Raw genomic sequence first — 21762 nt, 5'->3', positions numbered from 1 at the left:
TTGCCCCTCTTCCAGGCCAGCTCTCTGCTATGGCCAGGGAGTGCAGTGGAGGATGGCCCAGGTGCTTGGGCCCTGCACCCCATGGGAGACCAGGAAAAGCACCTGGCTCCTGGCTCCTGCCAGGATCAGCGCGGTGCGCCGGCTGCAGCGGCGGCCATTGGAGGGTGAACCAGCGGCAAAGGAAGACCTTTCTCTCTGTCTCTCTCTCTCACTGTCCACTCTGCCTGTCAAAAAAAAAAAAAAAAAAAAAAAAAAAACCTTTGTTTATATTCACTTGAGGCCGGCGCCATGGCTCACTTGGCTAGGCCTGTGCCTGCGGCGCTGGCACTACGGATTCTGTCCCGGTTGCTCCTCTTCCAGTCCAGCTCTCTGCTGTGGCCTGGGAGTGCAGTGGAGGATGGCCCAAGTGCTTGGGCCCTGCACCTGCATGGGAGACCAGGAGGAAGCACCTGGCTTTGGATGGGTGCAGTGCTGGCCGTGGCAGCCATTGTGGGGGGTGAACCAATGGAAAAAGGAAGATCTTTCTTTCTGTCTCTCTCTCTAACTCTGCCTGTCAAATAAAAAAAAAACACACATATATATATATTCACTTGAGAAGTGGCGGTGGGGGTGGGGGAGATAGAGAGAGAGAAAGAGAAAATCCTATCCACTGGTTAACTCCCAAATGTCTGCAACAGGCCAGGCTGGGCCAGGCTGGAGCCAGGAACTGGGAACTCAGTCCAGGCCTCCCACATTGGTAGCAGGGGCCTAATTACTTGAGCCATCACCACTGTCTCCCAGGGTCTGCATTGGTGGGAAACTAGAGTCTGGGGCCAGAGCCAGCTATTGAACCCAGGTACTCCCAATATGGGACACAGACATCCTAATCAGTGTCTTCATCAATAGGCTACACAGTGGACCCTCAAATGACTTTTACAGTTAATAAGTACCTTTTTTTTTACTCAATAAATAACTTTTTTTCTACAACTTGATAATTTAAATTCCTATTATACTGTTACACTGTGTATTAAGAAATATAATAAAATATAAATACCTTTATCCATGCAAAGAAGATAGTAATAGCAATCATATTGTTGTAATAAATGTGCCAGTATGCAAGAAAATAGAAGTCTGAATATTTTTCAGTATTTTGCAACAACTTTCCAAGTAAAAGAAAAGTTTGTATATTACAGTGTGCGTAGAAGGAAATAGATAAAAAACACAACTAAATGGGAAAAATAAGAAGGGTGAGATTAGAGACTATTTCTCCCTCTAAATCTCTTGCAACCTAAGAAAAAAACATATCAAAATTTTCATTAGAGTTTAACAAAAAGGGAGGGAAAGATAGGACAAAGAGTTTATTATTTATTTGAGAGAGAAACCAAATGAAAGACAGATAAAGCTCCCACCTGCATACGGTTTACTCCCTAAATGTCAGCAAAGGCTGGAGCTTGACCAGGTTGAAGCCAGGAGCCAGGAACTCAATCTGGGTCTCTCTCATGGGTGGAGGAGCCCGGTCACTTGAGCTATCATTGCTGCCTCACAGAGTCTGCATCAGCAGGAATCTGGAGTCAGGAGCCAGACCCAGAGCCAGGTATGGAATTCAGGCACTCAGATACAGACATGGATATCTTAGCTGGCATTGTAACCTCTGGGTCATGCGCCAATCCCTGCTTTTACATAAATCGAGGTAAACCTTAACTTACAGAAGTTTAAGGTAGTATAATTATCATAAAGGTAGAAACACTGACTGCCTGGCTATCCTAATCTGTTTCTGAGTCATGAAACAAATGTGTAGCATGCTTATGTAGCTCTAAGCTGTTAAGAATTTCTGCTCCACATGATACCTAAAAGTTGAATTTTTTCTACCATATAATTCTTTAAGAAAAATAATTTACAATTACTAAAAAACCTTTGAGAACCCCTTAGCAATCCTTTTAAAAGAGGATTTCATGCAATAAGTTTGTATTCCTTAAATGAAACATTCCTGGAGGGAGAAAAAAAAAAGAATTTCAAAAGCAGGTTATGTTAGGTATCAGAGCTTTATAACCATTATGAAATTTTCCCTTTGTCTTTTCTTGCCTGAAATACACAGACAGTTGTTGAGTGCTGTGCCCTTTGTCAGATACTGCTAGGGGTACAAGAGATGACACACTTTTTGGGAAACTTTTTTTTTTTTTTTTTTTTGACAGGCAGAGTGGACAGTGAGAGAGAGAGACAGAGAGGGAAAGGTCTTCCCTTGCCGTTGGTTCACCCTCCAATGGCCGCCGCTGCAGCCGGCGCACCGCGCTGATCCGATGGCAGGAGCCAGGATCCAGGATCCAGGTGCTTTTTCCTGGTCTCCCATGGGGTGCAGGGCCCAAGCACCTGGGCCATCCTCCACTGCACTCCCTGGCCATAGCAGAGAGCTGGCCTGGAAGAGGGGCAACCGGGACAGAATCCGGCGCCCCGACCGGGACTAGAACCCGGTGTGCCGGCGCCGCAAGGTGGAGGATTAGCCTAGTGAGCCATACAGTGCCTTTATTTTTTTTTTTATTTTATTTATTTTTTTTTTGACAGGCAGAGTGGACAGTGAGAGAGAGAGAGACAGAGAGAAAGGTCTTCCTTTTTGCCGTTGGTTCACCCTCCAATGGCCGCCGCGGCCAGCGCGCTGCGGCCAGCGCACCGCGCTGATCCGATGGCAGGAGCCAGGAGCCAGGTGCTTTTTCCTGGTCTCCCATGGGGTGCAGGGCCCAAGCACCTGGGCCATCCTCCACTGCACTCCCTGGCCACAGCAGAGGGCTGGCCTGGAAGAGGGGCAACCGGGACAGAATCCGGAGCCCCGACCGGGACTAGAACCCGGTGTGCCGGCGCCGCTAGGCGGAGGATTAGCCTAGTGAGCCGCGGCGCCGGCCCATACAGTGCCTTTAAATCATAGTATTTATGGGATCGCCTATTCTTGATCCATCCTAAGACCAAATCAGAAAAAAACTGATTTCTCCCTTTTCGAGGCACACCATTGTACGTGTTATGACAGTTTGTTTCATGTTTGATGCTTGTAGCTTTCAAAATAAGTCCTGGATGAGCAGATAATTCTGTTTTATTTTACACCTCCCTTACGGATGGATTCATATGTGATACCCTTCAACCACATGGATTAATATACTCACCAGCAAAAGCAGTAATTCTAGCCAGTTCCAAATACTTTTGAAATAGGCAAACTTATATTCCTTTATTTTTATGGCTTCTTGTATTGTGAAGACAATAAGAAAAATACAAAAGATGATTTCACAGGAAGCAATAAAATAATCATAGTAGCTGACATATCGAAGGAGCTTCACAGAGTAAAACTGCCATGAAGTAAGTATTCCTCCAGTTGCAGGGAATTCTGCCACCAACCTGTAAAATGAAGTTTGTGAAAGTAACTGCATTCAGTACTTAACTCAATGGGGAATGTCTAATCAATGATGGTACACACTTCAATGATAATCAGTTGTTTTGTATAAAATAAGTTTCTTTGGGGTCATGGGTTTAGTTTTTTAATTTTTTGGTGAATTTTCTTACTTATTAATAGCTTTTTTTTTTTTTTTTCTGACAGGCAGAGTTAGTGAGAGAGAGAGAGAGATAGAGAAAGGTCTTCCTTCTGTTGGTTCACCCACCAAATGGCTGCTGTGGCCGGTGTACTGCGCTGATCTGAAGCCAGGAGCCAGGTGCTTCCTCCTGGTCTCCCATGCGGGTGCAGGGCCCAAGCACTTGGGCCATCCTCCACTGCCTTCCCAGACCACAGCGGAGAGCTGGACTGGAAGAGGAGCAACGGGGACAGAATCTGGCGCCCCAACCAGGACTAGAACCCAGTGTGCCGGCACCACAGGCAGAGGATTAGCCAAGTGAGCTGCAGCGCCAGCCAACAGCTCTACTTTTCTATTTCCTGAATATTAATATCAAAGATGAATGTAAATGAGAAATTCACTTTTACTTTGTGATTTTTAAAAAAGATTTATTTATTTGAAAGGGTTACAGAGAGGAGAGAGAAGGGGAGAGAGAGAGAGAGAGCATGTGTGCAAGCTTCCATTTACTGGTTCACTCCCCAGATGGCCACAATTGCCAGGGCTATGCCAGGCGGAGACCAGGAGCCAGGATCTTCTTCCAGGTCTCCCACGTGAGTTCAGGGGCCCAAGGATTTGGGCCATCTTCCACTGCTTTTTCAGGCACGTTACCAGGGAGCTGAATCAGAAGTGGAACAGCCAGGACACGAACTGGCGCACATGTGGGATGCCAGCACTGCGGACAGCAGCTTAACCCACTGTGTCACAGTGCCAGCCCCTACTTTGTGATTGTAAAAATGTGATTTTATCCAGAGATTCATGCAACTTTGTGTTCAGATTGCTCATTTCTAACTAGGATAGTACTAACATATCTCCATAGGAGAATGAGATATTTAAGAAAATACTATACCATTGGTTAGTTTTTTTTTTTTTTTTTTTATTTATTTTTTTTACAGGTAGAGTTAGACAGTGAGAGAGACAAAGAGAAAGGTCTTCCTTTTTACATTGGTTCAGTCCCCCAAATGGCCGCTATGGCTGGCGCGCTGTGCCGATCCGAAGCCAGGAGCCAGGTGCTTCCTCCTGGTCTCCCATATGGGTGCAGGGTCCAAGGACCTGGGCCATCCTCCACTGCACTCCCGGGCCATAGCAGAGAGCTGGACTGGAAGAGGAGCAACCGGGACAGAAACAGCACCCCGACAGGGACTAGAACCTGGGGTGCTGGCGCTGCAGGCAGAGGATTAGCCTAGTGAGCTGTGGCACTGGCCCATTGGTTAGTTTTAGAACCTTCCTCCAAATATATAATTCCCCTTTTAGGATACCAGAGATACTCTGGCTTCTAAATGTCAAAATCACATATTCTACTAGAGTAAATATTTGAGGCATTGGATGTTGGATACTGGGATCTACTTGTAAATCAAAATAAGAAAATGAACTCCATCATCAAATATAAAAAGATTTTGAGATCATTCACTGTATTTCTGGTATTCTCCACAAGCTCAAATAATTAATAACTGGCAGTAATTCAAGGAATCAACATTTGCATCACAATTTCACATTGCAATTATTCCTAAAGATGTTAGCAAATTTCATTGGTACAGGAATAAGGTGATGCCAAAACTAACATCTTTCAGATAATACTCTGTGTTAGATTAGTGAGTGAAATGAGAGAAAATATGAACCCAAGGGTAGACCAATAAACAAAAGGAGGGAAAAAAAAAAACTCCTAGATTTCTGTTTAGTTTATTTAATGCATGTGTAAAAGGAAAAATAAGTGGGTAAAGGGTTAGCATAAGCAATATGTTTCTGTGCAACTGCTGATTAGTTAAGAGTTTCAAAATTTGCTTAAATTTATAAAAAATTACATTTTAAAAAGTGATATATAGTAAGCAGAAAACCTAGAGACAGGAAGTTTGTACTTAATCTGATATTAAAAGTTTTTCCTATGACCTTAAGCCCATTACATCCAGGCTTCCACTTTTATTTAGGACATAGAAATGATTTGTATTCATCATGTTAACCTCATTTGAACTACTGGGAAAGGTGAATGATGTTGGTAAAAAGCTGATTCCCTGAAAAAAGTAACAACTATAAAATAAAACCTGCAATGTGCACTGGTTGCTCAAGGTAGTTCATGTGTTTTTATTTCTTTTCACAAATTTTAAAGGCCATGATGAGTTTCATTGTCATTGTTGTACAAGGGCAAAATTCTTTAAAATCCAATTTCATATTTCATTCAGAGAAAAAATGTGAGCCTTCTGAGAGAAGAATGCCTCACTGAGATTTTAATAGACATACTTGCCTTTCTAGTAGTTAGTATCCCATTCCTCCTTTCAACTGAACCCTAATTGTATTTAATCAATAATCCATTCCCAGATCACTTAGGGAAAGCTGTTTACATTTCCAGGTCCAGTCAATGGTATTGCCTTTTCTTTGGTCAGTGTTTGACTGTAGAAGCCTGTCCTAAATCAGTTAGCATAGTCCAAGTTAGACATGTGACCTAAGGCAATCCAGACTAGTGGAAAGAGCTTGTTATCTTTGGTTGGTACTCCCTCTTTTATGAGTATCAGTGACATAACCACAGCTGCTGCTTAAACGCACTGTCTTGGGGAAGCTTAAGATAAGGTTAACACAAAGGAGGGCAAAAATGAGCCACCTTAAAGAAATGGAGCTAGACTCTTGAACTGACTACAAAAGGTATTTGTCGTGTCTCTGGAATTGCTGTTATGGGACAAATTTAATTATTTTTTAAGGTAATTTGAGTTTTCTCTTACAACCAAAAGCTTCCTAACTAATTCAGAGGTGATGAGCTAAGACCCAAGTTAGGCCTTGAATCAGTTAGCTTTTACTAGATAACAATCCTACATCTCCAAATGCAGTCATTTACAGTAAATATTTCTTATGTGTTTACAGAGTTCAGTTGATCCAGCTGGGCTTCACTGACCTCAGCTAGCACTGCTGATGAAATATTTGCCATTTGGCTAGACCCACCAAAGTGTTTTGGACTTAGCTCTGATCTGCATTATCACTCTTCCTCCTCTGAAATCCAACAAGTTATCCCAGGTATGTCCTACTCACAGAAATTGCAAGAGAGCAAGTTCTAATGTACAAACTTATTTCAAACTATCATCCCATGTCCAAAGCAAGTTATATGGTTGAGCCTAGCGTTAAGGACTAGGGCTGGTGGCAGGACACTGCAAGGTTTAATGGCAAAGAGTGAAGCATTGGGACCATTTGCAGTATACCATGGACTCTCACCATTTTTGGAATGCTGGGTACTATCACATATTGTTTGAAATTTAAATTGTTCATTCTTAAGATAAAAATGAATGACTTAATAAAGAAGCTCTGAAAGGAAACCAAAGATTTTAATGATCTGATTAGAGGAAGAAATCATCAAGAATAAATGGTAGATCCATGCACCTGCAGAATGACAAGAAATAAGACTGTATATTTTCAGGCAATATAAAATTATCCTATATTATATAATTCTCCATGCTTCTGAATATATTCTGGAATAATGAAACAATGATTATGATATTGCTTTACTTTCTTCATTATTGGCAGTGCAACTGTATTTATTTTAACACTTTAATTTCAGCATAAACATGTACAAACTGGAAATCCTAATAAGAACTCCAGATGCTTTTTAAGTACAATATACCAACAAGTTTTGAATCACTCACCTGATGATGCAAAACAGATTTACATTGGCATTGTATAGTGAAAAATCAATAAAAATGACCCTCGTCCCTCTTGTGATCCAGCTGTTCAGTCGAAGGTCAACGAACTTGGTTTTAGTTTCAGATTTTGATTTTGACAAAGTGAAAATATATCCTCCATCTTGGTAAACACCAACATATCCCCAGTACAAAGGGGAATTGGTTTTAGAAGAAGAGTATTTCCATCTGTAGACATAAGAAGAATAACTGAAAGAAGAGAAAGCCCAACTGATAAGTATCCTAAGAATTTAAACTAACTTTTTTTTTTTTTGACAAGCAGAGTGGACAGTGAGAGAGACATTATTCCTTTTCCGTTGGTTCACCCCCCAATGGCTGCTATGGCCAGCACTGCGCCATTCTGAAGGCAGGAGCCAGGTGCTTCTCCTGGTCTCCCATGCGGCTGCAGGGCCCAAGCACTTGGGCCATCCTCCACTGCCTTCCCGGGCCACAGCAGAGAGCTGGACTGGAAGAGGAGCAACCAGGACAGAATCTGGCACCCCGACCGGGACTAGAACCTGGGGTTCTGGCACTGCAGGCGGAGAATTAGCCTAGTGAGCTGCGGTGCTGGCCTAAACTAACCTTTAGTTCAAAAGTAGCAGTTAAAAAATGTAATCGTATTAAGTTCATAGTTATTACAGTAATTTGGACGAAGACAATGCATTAAGGATTAAACTTAAAGAATATTTAACAAGTTTTTGTTTGTTTTTTAAAAAGATTTATTTGAAAGACAGAGTTAGAGAGGTAGAGACAAAGAAAGAGGTCTTCCATCCACTGTTTTACTTCCCAGATGGCTGCAACAGCCGGAGCGGCGCCAATCTAAAGCCAGGAGCTTCTTCCTGGTCTCCCATGTGGGTGAAGGGGCCCAATGACTTGGGCCAGCTTCTACTGCTTTCCCAGGCTATAGCAGAGAGCTGAATCAGAAGAGGAGCAGCCAGGACTGGAACTGGTGCCCATATGGGATGCCGGAAGAGCAGGCCAGGGCTTTAACCCACTATGCCACAGTGCTGGCCCCACAAGTTTTATTTTTTTAGTGTATGTTGTGGGCAACACACTAGACCGCTATGAGAAAATTTTTCAGAAACCCATCTGTTGCCTCAAGGAATCTAAGAGTCTAGATATGAGTTTTTTCTTCCTTTTAATTTGTTGTCTCTGTATTATGAAGTATTTAGTCCTTCAGTGGAACAAGAATTTCAAGGTTTTGATTCAGAAATATCTAGCACATTATGGGAGGAAGTGCTTCATAGGCTGTCTTAGTGTTAAGGTCCAATACTGTTTATAAATGTCAAATAACTTTGTGATATTTATAGTTATACAACCTTTTATTTTTTAAAAGATTTATTTGAAAGTCAGAGTTACAGAGAGACAGGGAGAGAGAGAGGGAGAAGGAGAGACAGATTTTCCATTCAGTGCTTCATTCCCCAGATAGCCACAACAGCCTGGGCTGGGCCAGGCTGACTGCAGGAGCCAGGAACTTCATCTGGGTCTCCCACTTGAGTGACAGGGACCTAAACACCTGGACCAGCTTCTGCTATTTTTCCCATGCCATTAGCAGGGAGCTGGATAGGAAGTGGAGCAGCTAGGACATGAACTTGTGCTATACGGGATACTGACATTGCAGGTGGCTTAACCTCTTACACCATAGTGCAAGCCCCCTGATCTTATTCTTTAAAGTACCACTTAAACTATTTTATTTATTTAAGAGGCAAAGTAAGAAAGAATGAGAGCGCACATGAGAGAGAGTCAGAAAGAGCTCTCATTTGCTGGGTTATTCCCCAGGTGCCTCCAACAGCGCCAGGGAGAAAGCCCGGAGCCAGGAACTCAAACCAGGTCTCCCGCATGGGTGGTGGAAGCTCAATTACTTGAGCAATTACTACTGCCTTCCAGGGTCTGCATTAGCAAGAAGCTGGAGTCAGCCCTGGCATTCTGATGTGAGATGTGGGCATCTTAACCAGTCTCTTAACTGCTAGACCAAATGCCCACTTCTAATTTTTATTTTACTGAAAATACATAATTCAAAGTAAAATGTGTTAAAGTTTGTCTCCATCCTTTTTTTTTTTTTTTTTTTTTTTTTTGACAGGCAGAGTGGACAGTGAGAGAGACAGAGAGAAAGGTCTTCCTTTGCCGTTGGTTCACCCTCCAATGGCCGGCGTGGCTGGCATGCTGCGGCCGGCGCATCGCTGATCCAATGGCAGGAGCCAGGTGCTTCTCCTGGTCTCCCATGGGGTGCAGGGCCCAAGCACTTGGGCCATCCTCCACTGCACTCCCTGGCCACAGCAGAGAGCTGGCCTGGAAGAGGGGCAACCGGGACAGAATCCGGCGCCCCGACCGGGACTAGAACCCGGTGTGCCGGCGCCGCAAGGCGGAGGATTAGCCTAGTGAGCCGCGGCGCCAGCCGTCTCCATCCTTTTGACTTTTGACTTCACATATCAACAAAAGAAAGCCTAGATTGTTCATTTCAGTCTTTCAGTTTCTCTAAAACAGAAGGGTCATCCAAAGATCATGGCTTAAACTTATTTTTCTTTTATTTGGAAGGCAGAGTTAGAGAGAGAGAGAGAGAGAGAGAGAGATCGATCTCATCTGCTGATTCACTTCCCAAATGGAAACAATGGCCCCAGAACCTGGAACTCCATCCTTGGGTCATCTTCTACTGCCTTTCCTGTAATATTACTAGGGAGCTGGGCCAGAAGTGGAGCAGCAGGGACTCAAACCTGCACTCACATAGGATGCCAGCATTGTAGGAGGTGACTTAACCTACTGCACTGCAATCCTGGTCCCTAAGGTTATATTTCTATGAATAAATATTTTTTAGTGGAGGTAAAAAGTGACATCATCAGGGAAAATTTTTTAAGATTTATTTATTTAGGCCGGCGCTGCGGCTCACTAGGCTAATCCTCCGCCTAGTGGCGCCGGCACACCGGGTTCTAGTCCCGGTCGGGGCGCCGGATTCTGTCCCGGTTGCCCCTCTTCCAGGCCAGCCCTCTGCTGTGGCCAGGGAGTGCAGTGGAGGATGGCCCAGGTGCTTGGGCCCTGCACCCCATGGGAGACCAGGAAAAGCACCTGGCTCCTGGCTCCTGCCACCGGATCAGCGCGGTGCGCCGGCCGCAGCGCGCTGGCCGCGGCAGCCATTGGAGGGTGAACCAACGGCAAAGGAAGACCTTTCTCTCTGTCTCTCTCTCTCACTGTCCACTCTGCCTGTCCAAAAAAAAAAAAATAAAATAAAAATAAAAAAAATATTTATTTATTTGAAAGTCAGAGTTACAGAGAGAAGGAGAGGCAGAGAGAGAGAGAGGTCCTCCATCTGGCTGGTTCACTCCCCAGTTGGCCTCAATGGCAGGATCTGTGCCAATCCAAAGCCTGGAGCCAGGAGCTTCTTCCAGGTCTCCCATGAGGGTGCAGGGGCCCAAGGACTTGGGCCATCTTTCACTGTTTTCCCAGGCCACAGCAGAGAACTGGGTCGGAAGTGGAGCAGCTGGGACTCAAACTGGCGTCCATATGGGATACTGGCACTGCAGGTGGCAGCTTTACCTGCTAGGCCACAGCACTGGCCCCAGGGAAAATACTTTAATAAAAGTTGCATAATTGTAAATTTTGAGTGTTTTTACACATGACTATTAAAGTGTAACAGAAGAATTTGTTACACCAATTCTCTCCTAGCTTCCAGTCTTTTAGATAATGTTTTTAATTAGTGAATTTTAACATTTTAGCTAGACAAACGTGTACAGGTTGATTCTTATTTTGGTTGTTGAGGAATTATGGATCTTAAAAAATTTCTTTTAGGGGGCTGGCACTGTGGTCTAGTGGGTAAAGCCATCGCCTGCAGTGCTGGCATCCATATGGGTGCCAGTTGAAGTCCTAGGTGCTTCACTTCCTATCTGGTTCTGTGCTATGGTCTGGGAAAGCAGTAGAAGATGGCCCAAGTCCTTGGGCCCCTGCACTCGGTGGGAGACCTGAAAGAAGTTCCTGGCTTCAAATCGGCACAGCTCTGACCATTGCAGTCATCTGGGGAGTAAATTAGCAGATGAAAGACTTTCTCCCTCTCTCTCCCTCCCCCCACCCCCTTTGCCTCTCTGTAACTCTGCATTTAAAACAAATAATTAAGTCTTAAAAAATTTTCTTTTTGGGGCTGGCATTGTGGTGTAGTGGGTAACACTACCGCCTGCAGTGCCAACATCTCATATGGGCGCCGGTTCAAGTCCCGGTTGCTCCACTTCTCATCCAGCTCTCTGCTATGGCCTGGGAAAACAACAGAAGATGGCCCAACTGCTTGGGCCCCTGCACATGCATGGGAGACCCAGAAGAAGCTCTTGGCTTCTGTCTGTGGATCAGCCCAGTTCCAGCTGTTGCGGCCATTAGGGGAGTGAACCAGAGGATGGAAGATCTCTCTGCTTCTCTGTAACTCTGCCTTTCAAATAAATATATCTTTAAAAACTTTTATTTTAAATGTATTTGAGAGACAGAGGCAGAGAAAGAGGAATAATGGAAATGAGAGAGAGAGTGCCTATTGGCTGGTTCACTCCTCAAATGCACACAATGGTTAGAGGTGGGCCAAGGCTGAAACCAGGAGCTGGGAACACAACCAGATATATAGGTGGCAGGAATCTAATTATTCAGCCATCATTGCTGTATCCCTGGGTTTCCACTGGTCAGAAGCTGGATTCAGAAGCTGGAGGCAGTAATCAGACCAAGGCATTCTGACACGGAACTGGGTGTCTAAATTTCTAGTCTAAATGCCTGCTCCAGAATGACGAGTATTAATTAACAGTTGCAATCACATAGAAATAGTAAAACAAACTCAATCCATATTGTTAATTTTGGCATTTAAAGTATTTGTAGTTGTTATAATAATCTGGAATATTAGACTACTTAAGCATTAGTCTTGAGATTCCAATTTAAAATGCATAATTAAATAACTGATTTATTTTTAAATTTATTTTATTTTTTATTTTTTTATTTTTGACAGGCAGAGTAGACAGTGAGAGAGAGACAGAGAGAAAGGTCTTCCTTTGCCGTTGGTTCACTCTCCAATGGCCGGCGCGCTGCGGCTGGCGCACCGCGCTGATCCGATGGCAGGAGCCAGGTGCTTCTCCTGGTCTCCCATGGGGTGCAGGGCCCAAGTACTTGGGCCATCCTCCACTGCACTCCCTGGCCACAGCAGAGCTGGCCTGGAAGAGGGGCAACCGGGACAGAATCCGGCACCCCGACCGGGACTAGAACCCGGTGTGCCGGCGCCCCAAAGCGGAGGATTAGCCTAGTGAGCCACAGCGCCAACCGATTTATTTTTTAATTTAGGGTTGAAAACGAGTGAATACCATTTTTTTGTTTGTTTGTTTGTTTGTTTTTTGACAGGCATAGTGGACAGTGAGAGAGAGAGAGAGAAAGGTCTTCCTTTTTCCGTTGGTTCACCCCCCAGTGGCTGCTATGGCCGGCGCGCTGCGCCGATCCGAAGCCAGGAGCCAGGTGCTTTCTCCTGGTCCCCCATATGGGTGCAGGGCCCAAGCACTTGGGCCATCCTCCACTGCCCTCCCGGGTCACAACAGAGAGCTGGACTGGAAGAGGAGCAACCGGGACAGAATCCGGCGCCCTGACCGGGACTAAAACTCGGAGTGCTGGCGCCGCAGGCAGAGATTTAGCCTAGTGAGCTGTGGTGCCAGCCAAGTGAATACCACTGTATTATTTAAGATGTCATCATTCTTAGGAACTTACTAGATTTATAAGAGTATAAGCCCACAAGATACTCAGACTTTATACAAAGAAGAAATGTCAATAAAAACAAAGCAATTAGTAAGCCAGGAAAGGTTGTTCAAGAAAGGAAATATAATTGTGGTTCATGACTAATGATGAACAATAATTATGGTATACACTGATAGGCCAAAAGGAACAGGATGAATAGGTGTAGACAGGTTGGCATAAGAGAGCTAACTGACAGATCACTTCCATGATAGAAAACCAATATGTGAAACTGTCAAATCAAGTAATAGCTGTATGAGGATGTCATTTAGAAATAAGTGAGTCTGTACTGGAAGAGACAACTAAAAGAGCTAAAAGGTAGCCCTTCCGGACATTGGGAACTATGAGTAGAAGGAGTAATCCTTTGTAAATATTTGCAACCTTTTCATGAATATTAAATTACAGAAAATGTTTTTTCTCTTCCTCTTACTTTTTAAAAAGATTTATTTATAGGCCAGCGCCACGGCTCAATAAGCTAATCCTCCACCTGCGGCGCCGGCACACTGGGTTCTAGTCCTGGTGCGACGGATTCTGTCCCGGTTGCTCTTCTTCCAGTCCAGCTCTCTGCTGTGGCCCGGAAGTGCAGTGGAGGATGGCCCAAGTGCTTGGGCCCTGCAGCCGCATGGGAGACCAGGAGACCAGGAGACCAGGAGAAGCACCTGGCTCCTGGCTTCGGATCAGCACAGCGCGCCGGCCCAGCGGCCATTGGAGGGTGAGCCAACGGTACAGGAAGACCTTTCTTTCTCTCTCTCTCTCTCACTGTCCACTCTGCCTGTCAATAAATAAATAAATAAATAAAATTTCAAAACGATTTATTTATTTGAAACCAGAGTTACACAGAGGGAAGAGAGGCAGAGAGGCAGAGAGGCAGAGAGAGAGAGAGAGAGAGAGAGAGAAAGGTCTTCCATCTGCTGGTTCACTCCTCAATTGGCTGCAGCAGCAGGAGCTGTGCTGATCCGAAGCCAAGAGCCAGGAGCTTCCTCCGGGTCTCCCATGCAGGTGCAGGGGCCCATCTTCTGCTGCTTTCCCAGGCCATAGTAGAGAGCTGGATCAGAAGTAGAGCAGCTGGGACTCGAACCGGCACCCATATGGAATGCCGGCACTGTAGGCGGCAGCTTTACCCACTACGCCACAGTGCCAGCCCCTCTCTTCCTCTTATGATTTTCATAGGTCTCGTCTCGTCTCGTCTCATCTCATCTCTTCTCTTTCCACAGGCAGAGTTAGAGAGAGACACACACACAGAGAAAGGTCTTCCTTTTCCGTTGGTTCACCCCCTAAATGGCTGCTACGGTCGGTGCACTGCCGCCAGCGGGCTGCGCTGATCCGAAGCCAGGAGCCAGGTGCTTCCTCCTGGTCTCCCATGTGGGTGCAGAGCCCAAGCACTTGGCCTATCCTCCACTGCCTTCCCAGGCCACAGCAGAGAGCTGGACTGGAAGAGCAACCAGGACAGAATCCGGTGCCCCAACCAGGACTAGAACCCGGGGTGCCGGTGCTGCAGGTGGAGGATTAGCCAAGTGAGCTGCGGTGCCGGCCTAGGACTCTATGTTTCAAAAAGACTGATACTAGGAATCTCTGTATGAAGGGGATGTGGTACCAGTATTTTTGGGCTTTCATGTTTTCAATATAAAGTATAGCCATGAGTCAATACCAGCATTAGTTGGCCTCAGTCCCTTTGCAGAACAATAGCCATAGTATCCTTGACAGGTATCATCAGTTGCAGTGCCTGGAAGTGCAATTTCCCTTTAGTGTTCACAGCAAAAGCAGATATCACAGAAGTAAACCAGAGTGAGAAAGGAAAGTAGCAGAGCATACCTAAGATACTCTCTAACGATTCCAAGAAGTTTTGGGAATGAGTTTGAGGGAGTCTGGTCAGAGCCAGAAAAGCTGGTTAATTGATGGTTGTAAAAGAAAAATTGATGCTTTGCCTTATGTCCACTATGACTAAACATTTCATATATCAACAGAAAAAAAATCACTTTGCATTCTAAGGTAAATACAAAAACAGGTTCACTGTAACTTTTCCAGACATTACTGTCTCACAGTCTTACTTCGATAATATTATTGAAATAGTCTTCTTACCTGGCAGTCTCCAGGTGGTATTACTTGGAAAGTAAACATATTTTTACAGTTTTTAGAAGACACAGTGGTAACCTGCTAGAAAAATTTACTGTGTGACTTTGTTACTTACTCAGTATCAGTGCTGAGGCCAAATTCAGACAGATCTTCATTTTTAGAAGTATATGTGTCATAACATTCACTCATCAGAGACCGAAAGGATGAGTAGACCTTACAAGTGTTGTTGCGGACTTTTAGTTGACGGACTCTGGGGACTCCTAGAAGTATATTTTCATAGTAGATACGACTACTGTTGTGTAAATTATACAGGTTCTGGTTATTGTACCACGAATCCCAGTACAAACCTTCCAAAAGGGGTCCTTCCATAAACTTCACAGAGAAAGATAAATGTCATAGGAAAATTATTTTCTATGTTATCAAAATCCTCCTTCATAACATTATGCATATCAGATTTTGAGTATGAAAATTAAATTATTGCAATCATTATAATATTAATGGTAAGGCTACTGCTGCTGACTAACAGTGACTGAGCACTTAATAAGTACTAGGTCCTACGACAAGTACTTAGTTAATACTTCAGTTAATATTTTAATCACATAACCTTCATCTCTCCTTCTTCTATAGCAATTCAAAGTCCAGTAGGTGAGTATCAGCTGGTAATGGCCACATATTAAGACTTTCCCGCAAGGTTGTCTGAGCCTCTCCTCTAACCTCCCTTCCCAACACTGGTTATGATGACTGTTACTCATGGCTCTGCCTCTTAATCTGAGATCCTAAGCCCAGAGTTCATTTTTTTTTCTTTCCTCCTTTTGTCTTCTTTCCACTGCCCATGTATATGCCTCAAGATAGCACAATAAAAAATAGGCAGGTTGAGCTCCACTTGTATCATTCTTTCATGTTTCACCTGGCCTAAAGCACTGACCTATGATCATTTAATCTTCATTTTACACTTACCCTCTATACTCTCTCAGGTAATGTTCTTGTCTCTCCTTGATAAGTATTCTTTTTTTTTTTTTTTTTTTTTGACAGGCAGAGTGGACAGTGAGAGAGAGAGACAGAGAGAAAGGTCTTCCTTTGCCGTTGGTTCACCCTCCAATGGCTGCTGCGGCCGGCGCACTGCGCCAATCTGAAGCCAGGAGCCAGGTGCTTCTCCTGGTCTCCCATGGGGTGCAGGGCCCAAGCACTTGGGCCATCCTCCACTGCACTCCCGAGTCACAGCAGAGAGCTGGCCTGGAAGAGGGGCAACCGGGACAGAATCCGGCGCCCCGACCAGGACTAGAACCCAGTGTGCTGTCGCCGCAGGCGGAGGATTAGCCTATTGGGCCGCGGCGCCGGCCGATAAGCTTTCAATTCTTAGCATGGTATTCATCATGTGACCTCTGTCCATAATTTGGTCTTTCCCCCCTCATCTTTCATATTCCCACACTGCCAAACAGTCCCACATGTGGAATTCCGTATAGAAAATACTGTTCTTTATTCATAGAATGCTCTTCCTATTCATCCTTTAAAACTCAGTTGAATTGTCACCACTTCTGGAAAGCCTTCCCTAACTGCCCTGTCCTTATATGCCCCAATATTTATAACATGGAGTGCCTGGAAATGCGAATTCCCTTAATTGTTCTTTCCTCATAACATGAATATCTTGCTATATTAAGTGTAATGTAAAAAAGCAAGTCTATTCTAATGCTGAAAGAATTATACTTTCTAGGCCATTATAGAATTTTTAAGGATAATTTTCATTATCCACAAATATAGACTGATTTTTGGATCCTAGCCCACACATAAGAAGGAAATTTATTTTCCAAATGAAATAATATTGAAAAATATTGATTTTTAAAAAGTTAACAGAACAGCATCACATTGAGAATATAGGTTCAAAGTAAACACTTACTTATTGGTTGATACCAATTGTTTAAAGAAATGACACCCAGTTTTACTCATTTTTTCAATAAATATTCATTGAGTGCCTATTATGTATATCAAGGGCTTATGGAATACCTAAATCTACTGCATCCACAGGCATACAATACCTTACCTTCCAAAAGTCAGTTATACTGCGAATAGACTTAAAGTTGGTTCTTTCATCACCAGCCACAGAAGTGTCCAAAAATAGAGATGACATAACTTTGTTTAAGTAATACATGTGTGGGTTTACCATTCCAAAAGTCACTAAAGAGAAAAATTTTTGTTTAAAAATTTGTTCAAAAACTCAGTTTATCAGGAATAAAAATATTGCTACAATTTGCTCCCAGTTTTATTTTGAAAGTTCAACTTTATTGTTTTGTTTAATTATAAAAGTAATAACTTTAAAAAATGTAAAATAGAAATATAGAAGGCAGGAGGAAGTTTCTTGTAGTCTCACTGCCAGAACTGTTTGACATGTATTATTGACTGTTTTTATGCATTTGCATTTATAAAGAAAATTCTATTTTTACAAAAATGAGGTCACATTATACCCACTAATAAGCAAGTTGTGTTTTTCATCTACATTGAGAATAGGCAATATAGTAGGAAGTGGTTATGGCTATAGACTTTGAAATTAGAGAAGGCTTTTTGAGTCCTATCATAGAAATAATAATTGCTACCTCCTGATTTTGTTGTGAAAAGTGAAAAGATGCATGCAGAGCATTTAAAACCATACTTTGCCATCTGGTAGGAGTATTAAAAAGTATTAGTTTTCTTTTTTTTAAGATTTATTTATTTGAAAGACATGGTTACAGAGAGAGGTAGACACAGAGAGAGAGGTTTTCCATTCGCTAGTTCACTCCCCAGATGGCTGCAATGGCTGGAGCTGCACTGATCTGAAGCCAGGAGCCAAGAGCTTCTTTCAGGTCTCCCACGTGGGTGCAGGGGCCCAAGGACTTGGACCATCTTCTACTGCTTTCCCAGGCCATAGCAGAGAGCTGGATCACAAGAGGAGTAGCCAGGACTAGAATTGGCACCCCATATGGGATGCCAGCACTTCAGGCCAAGGCTTTAACCCACTGCGCCACAGCACTGGCCCCTAAAAGTATTAGTTTTCTCTCATTCTCTTTCCTGTGATCATGGGTTTTAGAGAGGAGTATAAATTAAATATATTTATGTATAATTACATAACATAAATATGTTTTTCTTTTTGCCAGAAGCTCTTCATTTTTTAAAGATTTATTTATTTATTTATTTGAAAGGCAGAGAGAGAAAGAGAGAGAGAGAGGGAGAGAGAGAGAATCTTCCATCTGCTGGTTCACTCCTCAAATGGCTGCGACGGCCGGAGCTGCACCAATCCAAAGCCAAGAGCCAGGAGCTTCTTCTGGGTCTCTCACGTGGGTGCAGGGCCCCAAGGACTGGAGCCATCATCCACTGCTTTCCCAGGGCATAGTAGAGAGCTGGGTCAGAAGCGGAGCAGCCAGGACTCAAATCAGTGCCAATATGGGATGCTGGCACCGCAGGCAGCAGCTCCAGAAGCTCTTCATTTTTAAAAATCATGTATCTTCCATGGCACATGAGTCTATGTCATTCATTAATAGTGGCATTTATTTCATTGTATATGCCATAATGTTAAACAAATTCCTTTATGAATGGAGATTTAGATTATTTTTTCATTTCTTCCTTATTAAAAAAAAAAAGGTGTTGAAAGAATCTGTAGGGGAGGCATTTGATACAGTGGTTAAGACACTACTAGGGGACCTGTGCTGTGGCACAGTGGGTAAAGCTACTGCTTGTAGTGCTGGCATCCCATACGGGCTCCGATTCGAGTCCCAGCTGCTACACTTCCCATCTAGCTCTGTGCTCTGGCCTGAGAAAGCAGTAGCAGATGGCCCAAGTCCTTGGGCCCCTGCACCTGTGTGGGAGACCTGAAAGAAGCTCCTGGCTCCTGGCTTCAGATCAGCGCAGCTCCAGCCATTGCAGCCAACTGGGGAGTGAACCAGTGGATGGAAGATCTCTCTCTCTCTCTCTCTCTCTTCCTCTGCCTTTCAAATAAATTCACAAATCTTTCTTTTTTTAAAAAAAGGACACTACTTGGGATGCCTGCATTTCGTATCAGAATGCATGAGTTTGAGTCCTGGCTCTGGTTCCAATTCCAGCTTTTTGCTAATGTGCATCTTGGGAGGCAGTGGTGATTGTTCAAGTATTGGGTGGGAAGACCACCCACGTGGGAGACCTAAATTGAGTTCCTGTCTCCTGGCTTTGGCCTGGCCCAGCCTCAGCCATTGAGGCCATTTGGGAAGTGAACCAGGATATGGAAGATCTCTCTGTCTCTCTCATATTTTTCTATTTTCCAGTTATCCTGTAAAGAGCATGTATTATTTTCATTACTAAGCTTTTATAAAACCATGTAATAATTTTAACACTTGCTACTGTTGTCTTTAATTAAAATTTCACTTGGGGTCGGTGTTGTGGCACACAGTTTAATCCGCTGTCTTCAGTGCTGGCATCCCATATGGGCACTGGTTCAAGTCTCAGCTGCTCCACTTTTGATCCAGCTCCCTGTTCATCTAATGTGCTTGGGAAAGCAGCAGAGGATGGCTCAAGTGCTTGGGCCCCTGCACCTACTTGGGAGACCTGGATGAAGCTCTTGACTCCCCGCTTCAGCCTGGCCCAGCCCTGGGCATTGTAATCATTTGGGGAGTGAACCAGTGGATGCAAAATCTCCTTCTGTATCTTTCTCCTTCTGTCTCTACCTCTCTCTCTGTAACTCTTTGAAATAAATAAATATATCTTTAAAAAAAGATCTGACTCAGTCACTCCTACATCAATTAATTACTTAATTTGTATATAATTGGCAGTGTTCAGGGCAATTTTGTGGTGTAGCGGGTAAAAGCTGCCACCTGTTATGCCAGTATCCCACATGGGTGCCGGTTTGTGTCCAGGCTACTCTACTTTCGATCCAGTTAATGGCCTGGGAGAAGTCCAATTATTTGGGGCCCCTGCACCGATGTGGGAGACCCAGAAGAAGCTCCTGGCTCCTGGCTTCACCCGGGGTCAGCCCTGGCTGTTGTAGCCATCTGGGGAGTGAACCAGCAGATGGAAGATCTCTTTCTCTCTCCTTCTCCCCCTTTCTCTACGATTCTTTCAAATAAATTAATACATCATTAAAATATATAATTGCTAGTGTCTAGCACATACCAACATGAAATAAATCCTGTGAATGAGATTATACAAAATGCTTTTTTTTTTTTTTTTTTGACAGGCAGAGTGGACAGTGAGAGAGAGAGACAGAGAGAAAGGTCTTCCTTTGCCGTTGGTTCACCCTCCAATGGCCACCGCGGCCGGTGCACCGCGCTGATCCGATGGCAGGAGCCAGGTACTTCTGGTCTCCCATGGGGTGTAGGGCCCAAGCACTTGGGCCATCCTCCACTGCACTCCCTGGCCACAGCAGAGAGCTGGCCTGGAAGAGGGGCAACCGGGACAGAATCCGGCGCCCCGACCGGGACTAGAACCCTGTGTGCCGGCGCTGCAAGGTGGAGGATTAGCCTAGTGAGCCGCGGCGCCGGCCCCAAAATGCTTTTTAAAATTGCCCTTCACATATTAAGTCAATGCTAATGACCTACAGCTAGGAAGGATACAAGAGATACTTCCCCAGTCCTCAAATTTGCTTTGACTCAGCACAAGCATATTTTACTAACTGTGCAAAAGATCAGTGAAAAAGCTGGCCAAGATGTCTTTGGCCTCATTTGTACTTTGATTTATGAAACCAAACTACTATGTTTAAATAGCTTTAAAAGAAACTACATTACAATTTTCAACACAAGGGATGAATTATGTGCAAGAGATATCTGTCAAATTAAAGGAGTAGTTGTAATCAGTGTTGACTATGGGAACTTTTCATTACATCTGTGACCTAAAAACTGGAAATAAGGACAGGTATTTGGTATAGTGATTAAGGTTCATCCCATTCTGGAATGCCTGGGCTCAAGTTTCAGCTCTGCTCACAGTTCCAGTTTTTCTGCTATAATGCACCCTGCACCATGGGATGCAGCAGGTGATGGTTCCAGTAGGTGGGTCCCTGCCATCCACGTGGGAGACCTGGTTTGAGTTCCTAGCTACAGCTTTAGGCCCCTCCCCACCTCCTCAGCCGCAGCTGCTGTGAGCATTTGGGGAAAACCAGTGAATAAGAGCTTTCTGTCTCTGATTTTCAAACAAAATGATCGATAAAAAATTTAAAAACCCTGGAAACAGTGTCAATCTAAATGAACTTAAGACAATGTCTAAAATGCATAACTTTTGAGTTTTAGTAGTCTGATAACTTATGCTTTTTTTTAAAACTTTTACTTAATAAATATAAATCTTGAAAGTACAACTTTTGGATTATAGCGATTTCCCTCCCATAACCTCCTTCCCACCCGTAAACCATTCCCTCTCCTACTCCCTCTCCCATCCCATTCTTCATTAAGATACAGAAGATCAACTTTGTATATACTAAGTAAAGATCTCAACAGTTTGCACCCACACAGACACACAAAGTATAAAGTACTGTTTGAAGACTAGTTTTGCCATTAATTCTGATAGTACAACACATTAAGGACAGAGATCCTACATGGGGAGTAAATGCACAGTGACTCCAGTTGTTGATTTAACAACTGACACTCTTATTTATGACGTCAGTGATCATCTGAGGCTCTTGTCATGAGCTGCCAGGCTATGGAAGCCTCTTGAGTTCACAAACTCCGACCTTATTTAGACAAGGCCATAATCAAAATGGAAGTTCTCTCCTCCCTTCAGAGAAAGGTATCTCCTTCTTTGATGGCCCATTCTTT

General features: G+C 43.9%; 1 protein-coding gene across 6 annotated transcripts in view; it reads right to left on the bottom strand.

Moving 5' to 3' along the window:
- The window catches only part of PKD2L2 (polycystin 2 like 2, transient receptor potential cation channel), a 47237-nt gene that overhangs the window by 23067 nt on the left and 2408 nt on the right, over nucleotides 1–21762 (bottom strand). For 3 of the 6 annotated variants that reach the window (XR_016236151.1, XM_089335911.1, XM_089335912.1), the window contains exons 3-6: nucleotides 17061–17194; nucleotides 15138–15394; nucleotides 7187–7408; nucleotides 3129–3357 (exon numbers count right to left, since the gene is read on the bottom strand). Coding sequence is in view for 5 of the 6 variants with exons in the window: in XM_089335911.1 (XP_089192037.1) it covers nucleotides 3129–3357; nucleotides 7187–7408; nucleotides 15138–15394; nucleotides 17061–17194 (842 nt within the window). In the remaining variant the exon portion in view is untranslated. Of the gene's footprint in view, nucleotides 1–1033; nucleotides 1205–3128; nucleotides 3358–7186; nucleotides 7409–15137; nucleotides 15395–17060; nucleotides 17195–21762 lie in introns of all 6 variants that reach the window. The other 3 variants (XM_089335914.1, XM_089335913.1, XM_089335910.1) reach the window with 2 other exon arrangements.

This window comes from Oryctolagus cuniculus, chromosome 6 (assembly GCF_051225735.1).
Source record: "Oryctolagus cuniculus isolate XC-2025 breed Fujian yellow rabbit chromosome 6, ASM5122573v1, whole genome shotgun sequence".
NCBI classification, from domain to species: domain Eukaryota; kingdom Metazoa; phylum Chordata; class Mammalia; order Lagomorpha; family Leporidae; genus Oryctolagus; species Oryctolagus cuniculus.
Note: the sequence above shows the minus strand (reverse complement) of the source record. Positions and strands in the feature narration are given on the sequence as shown.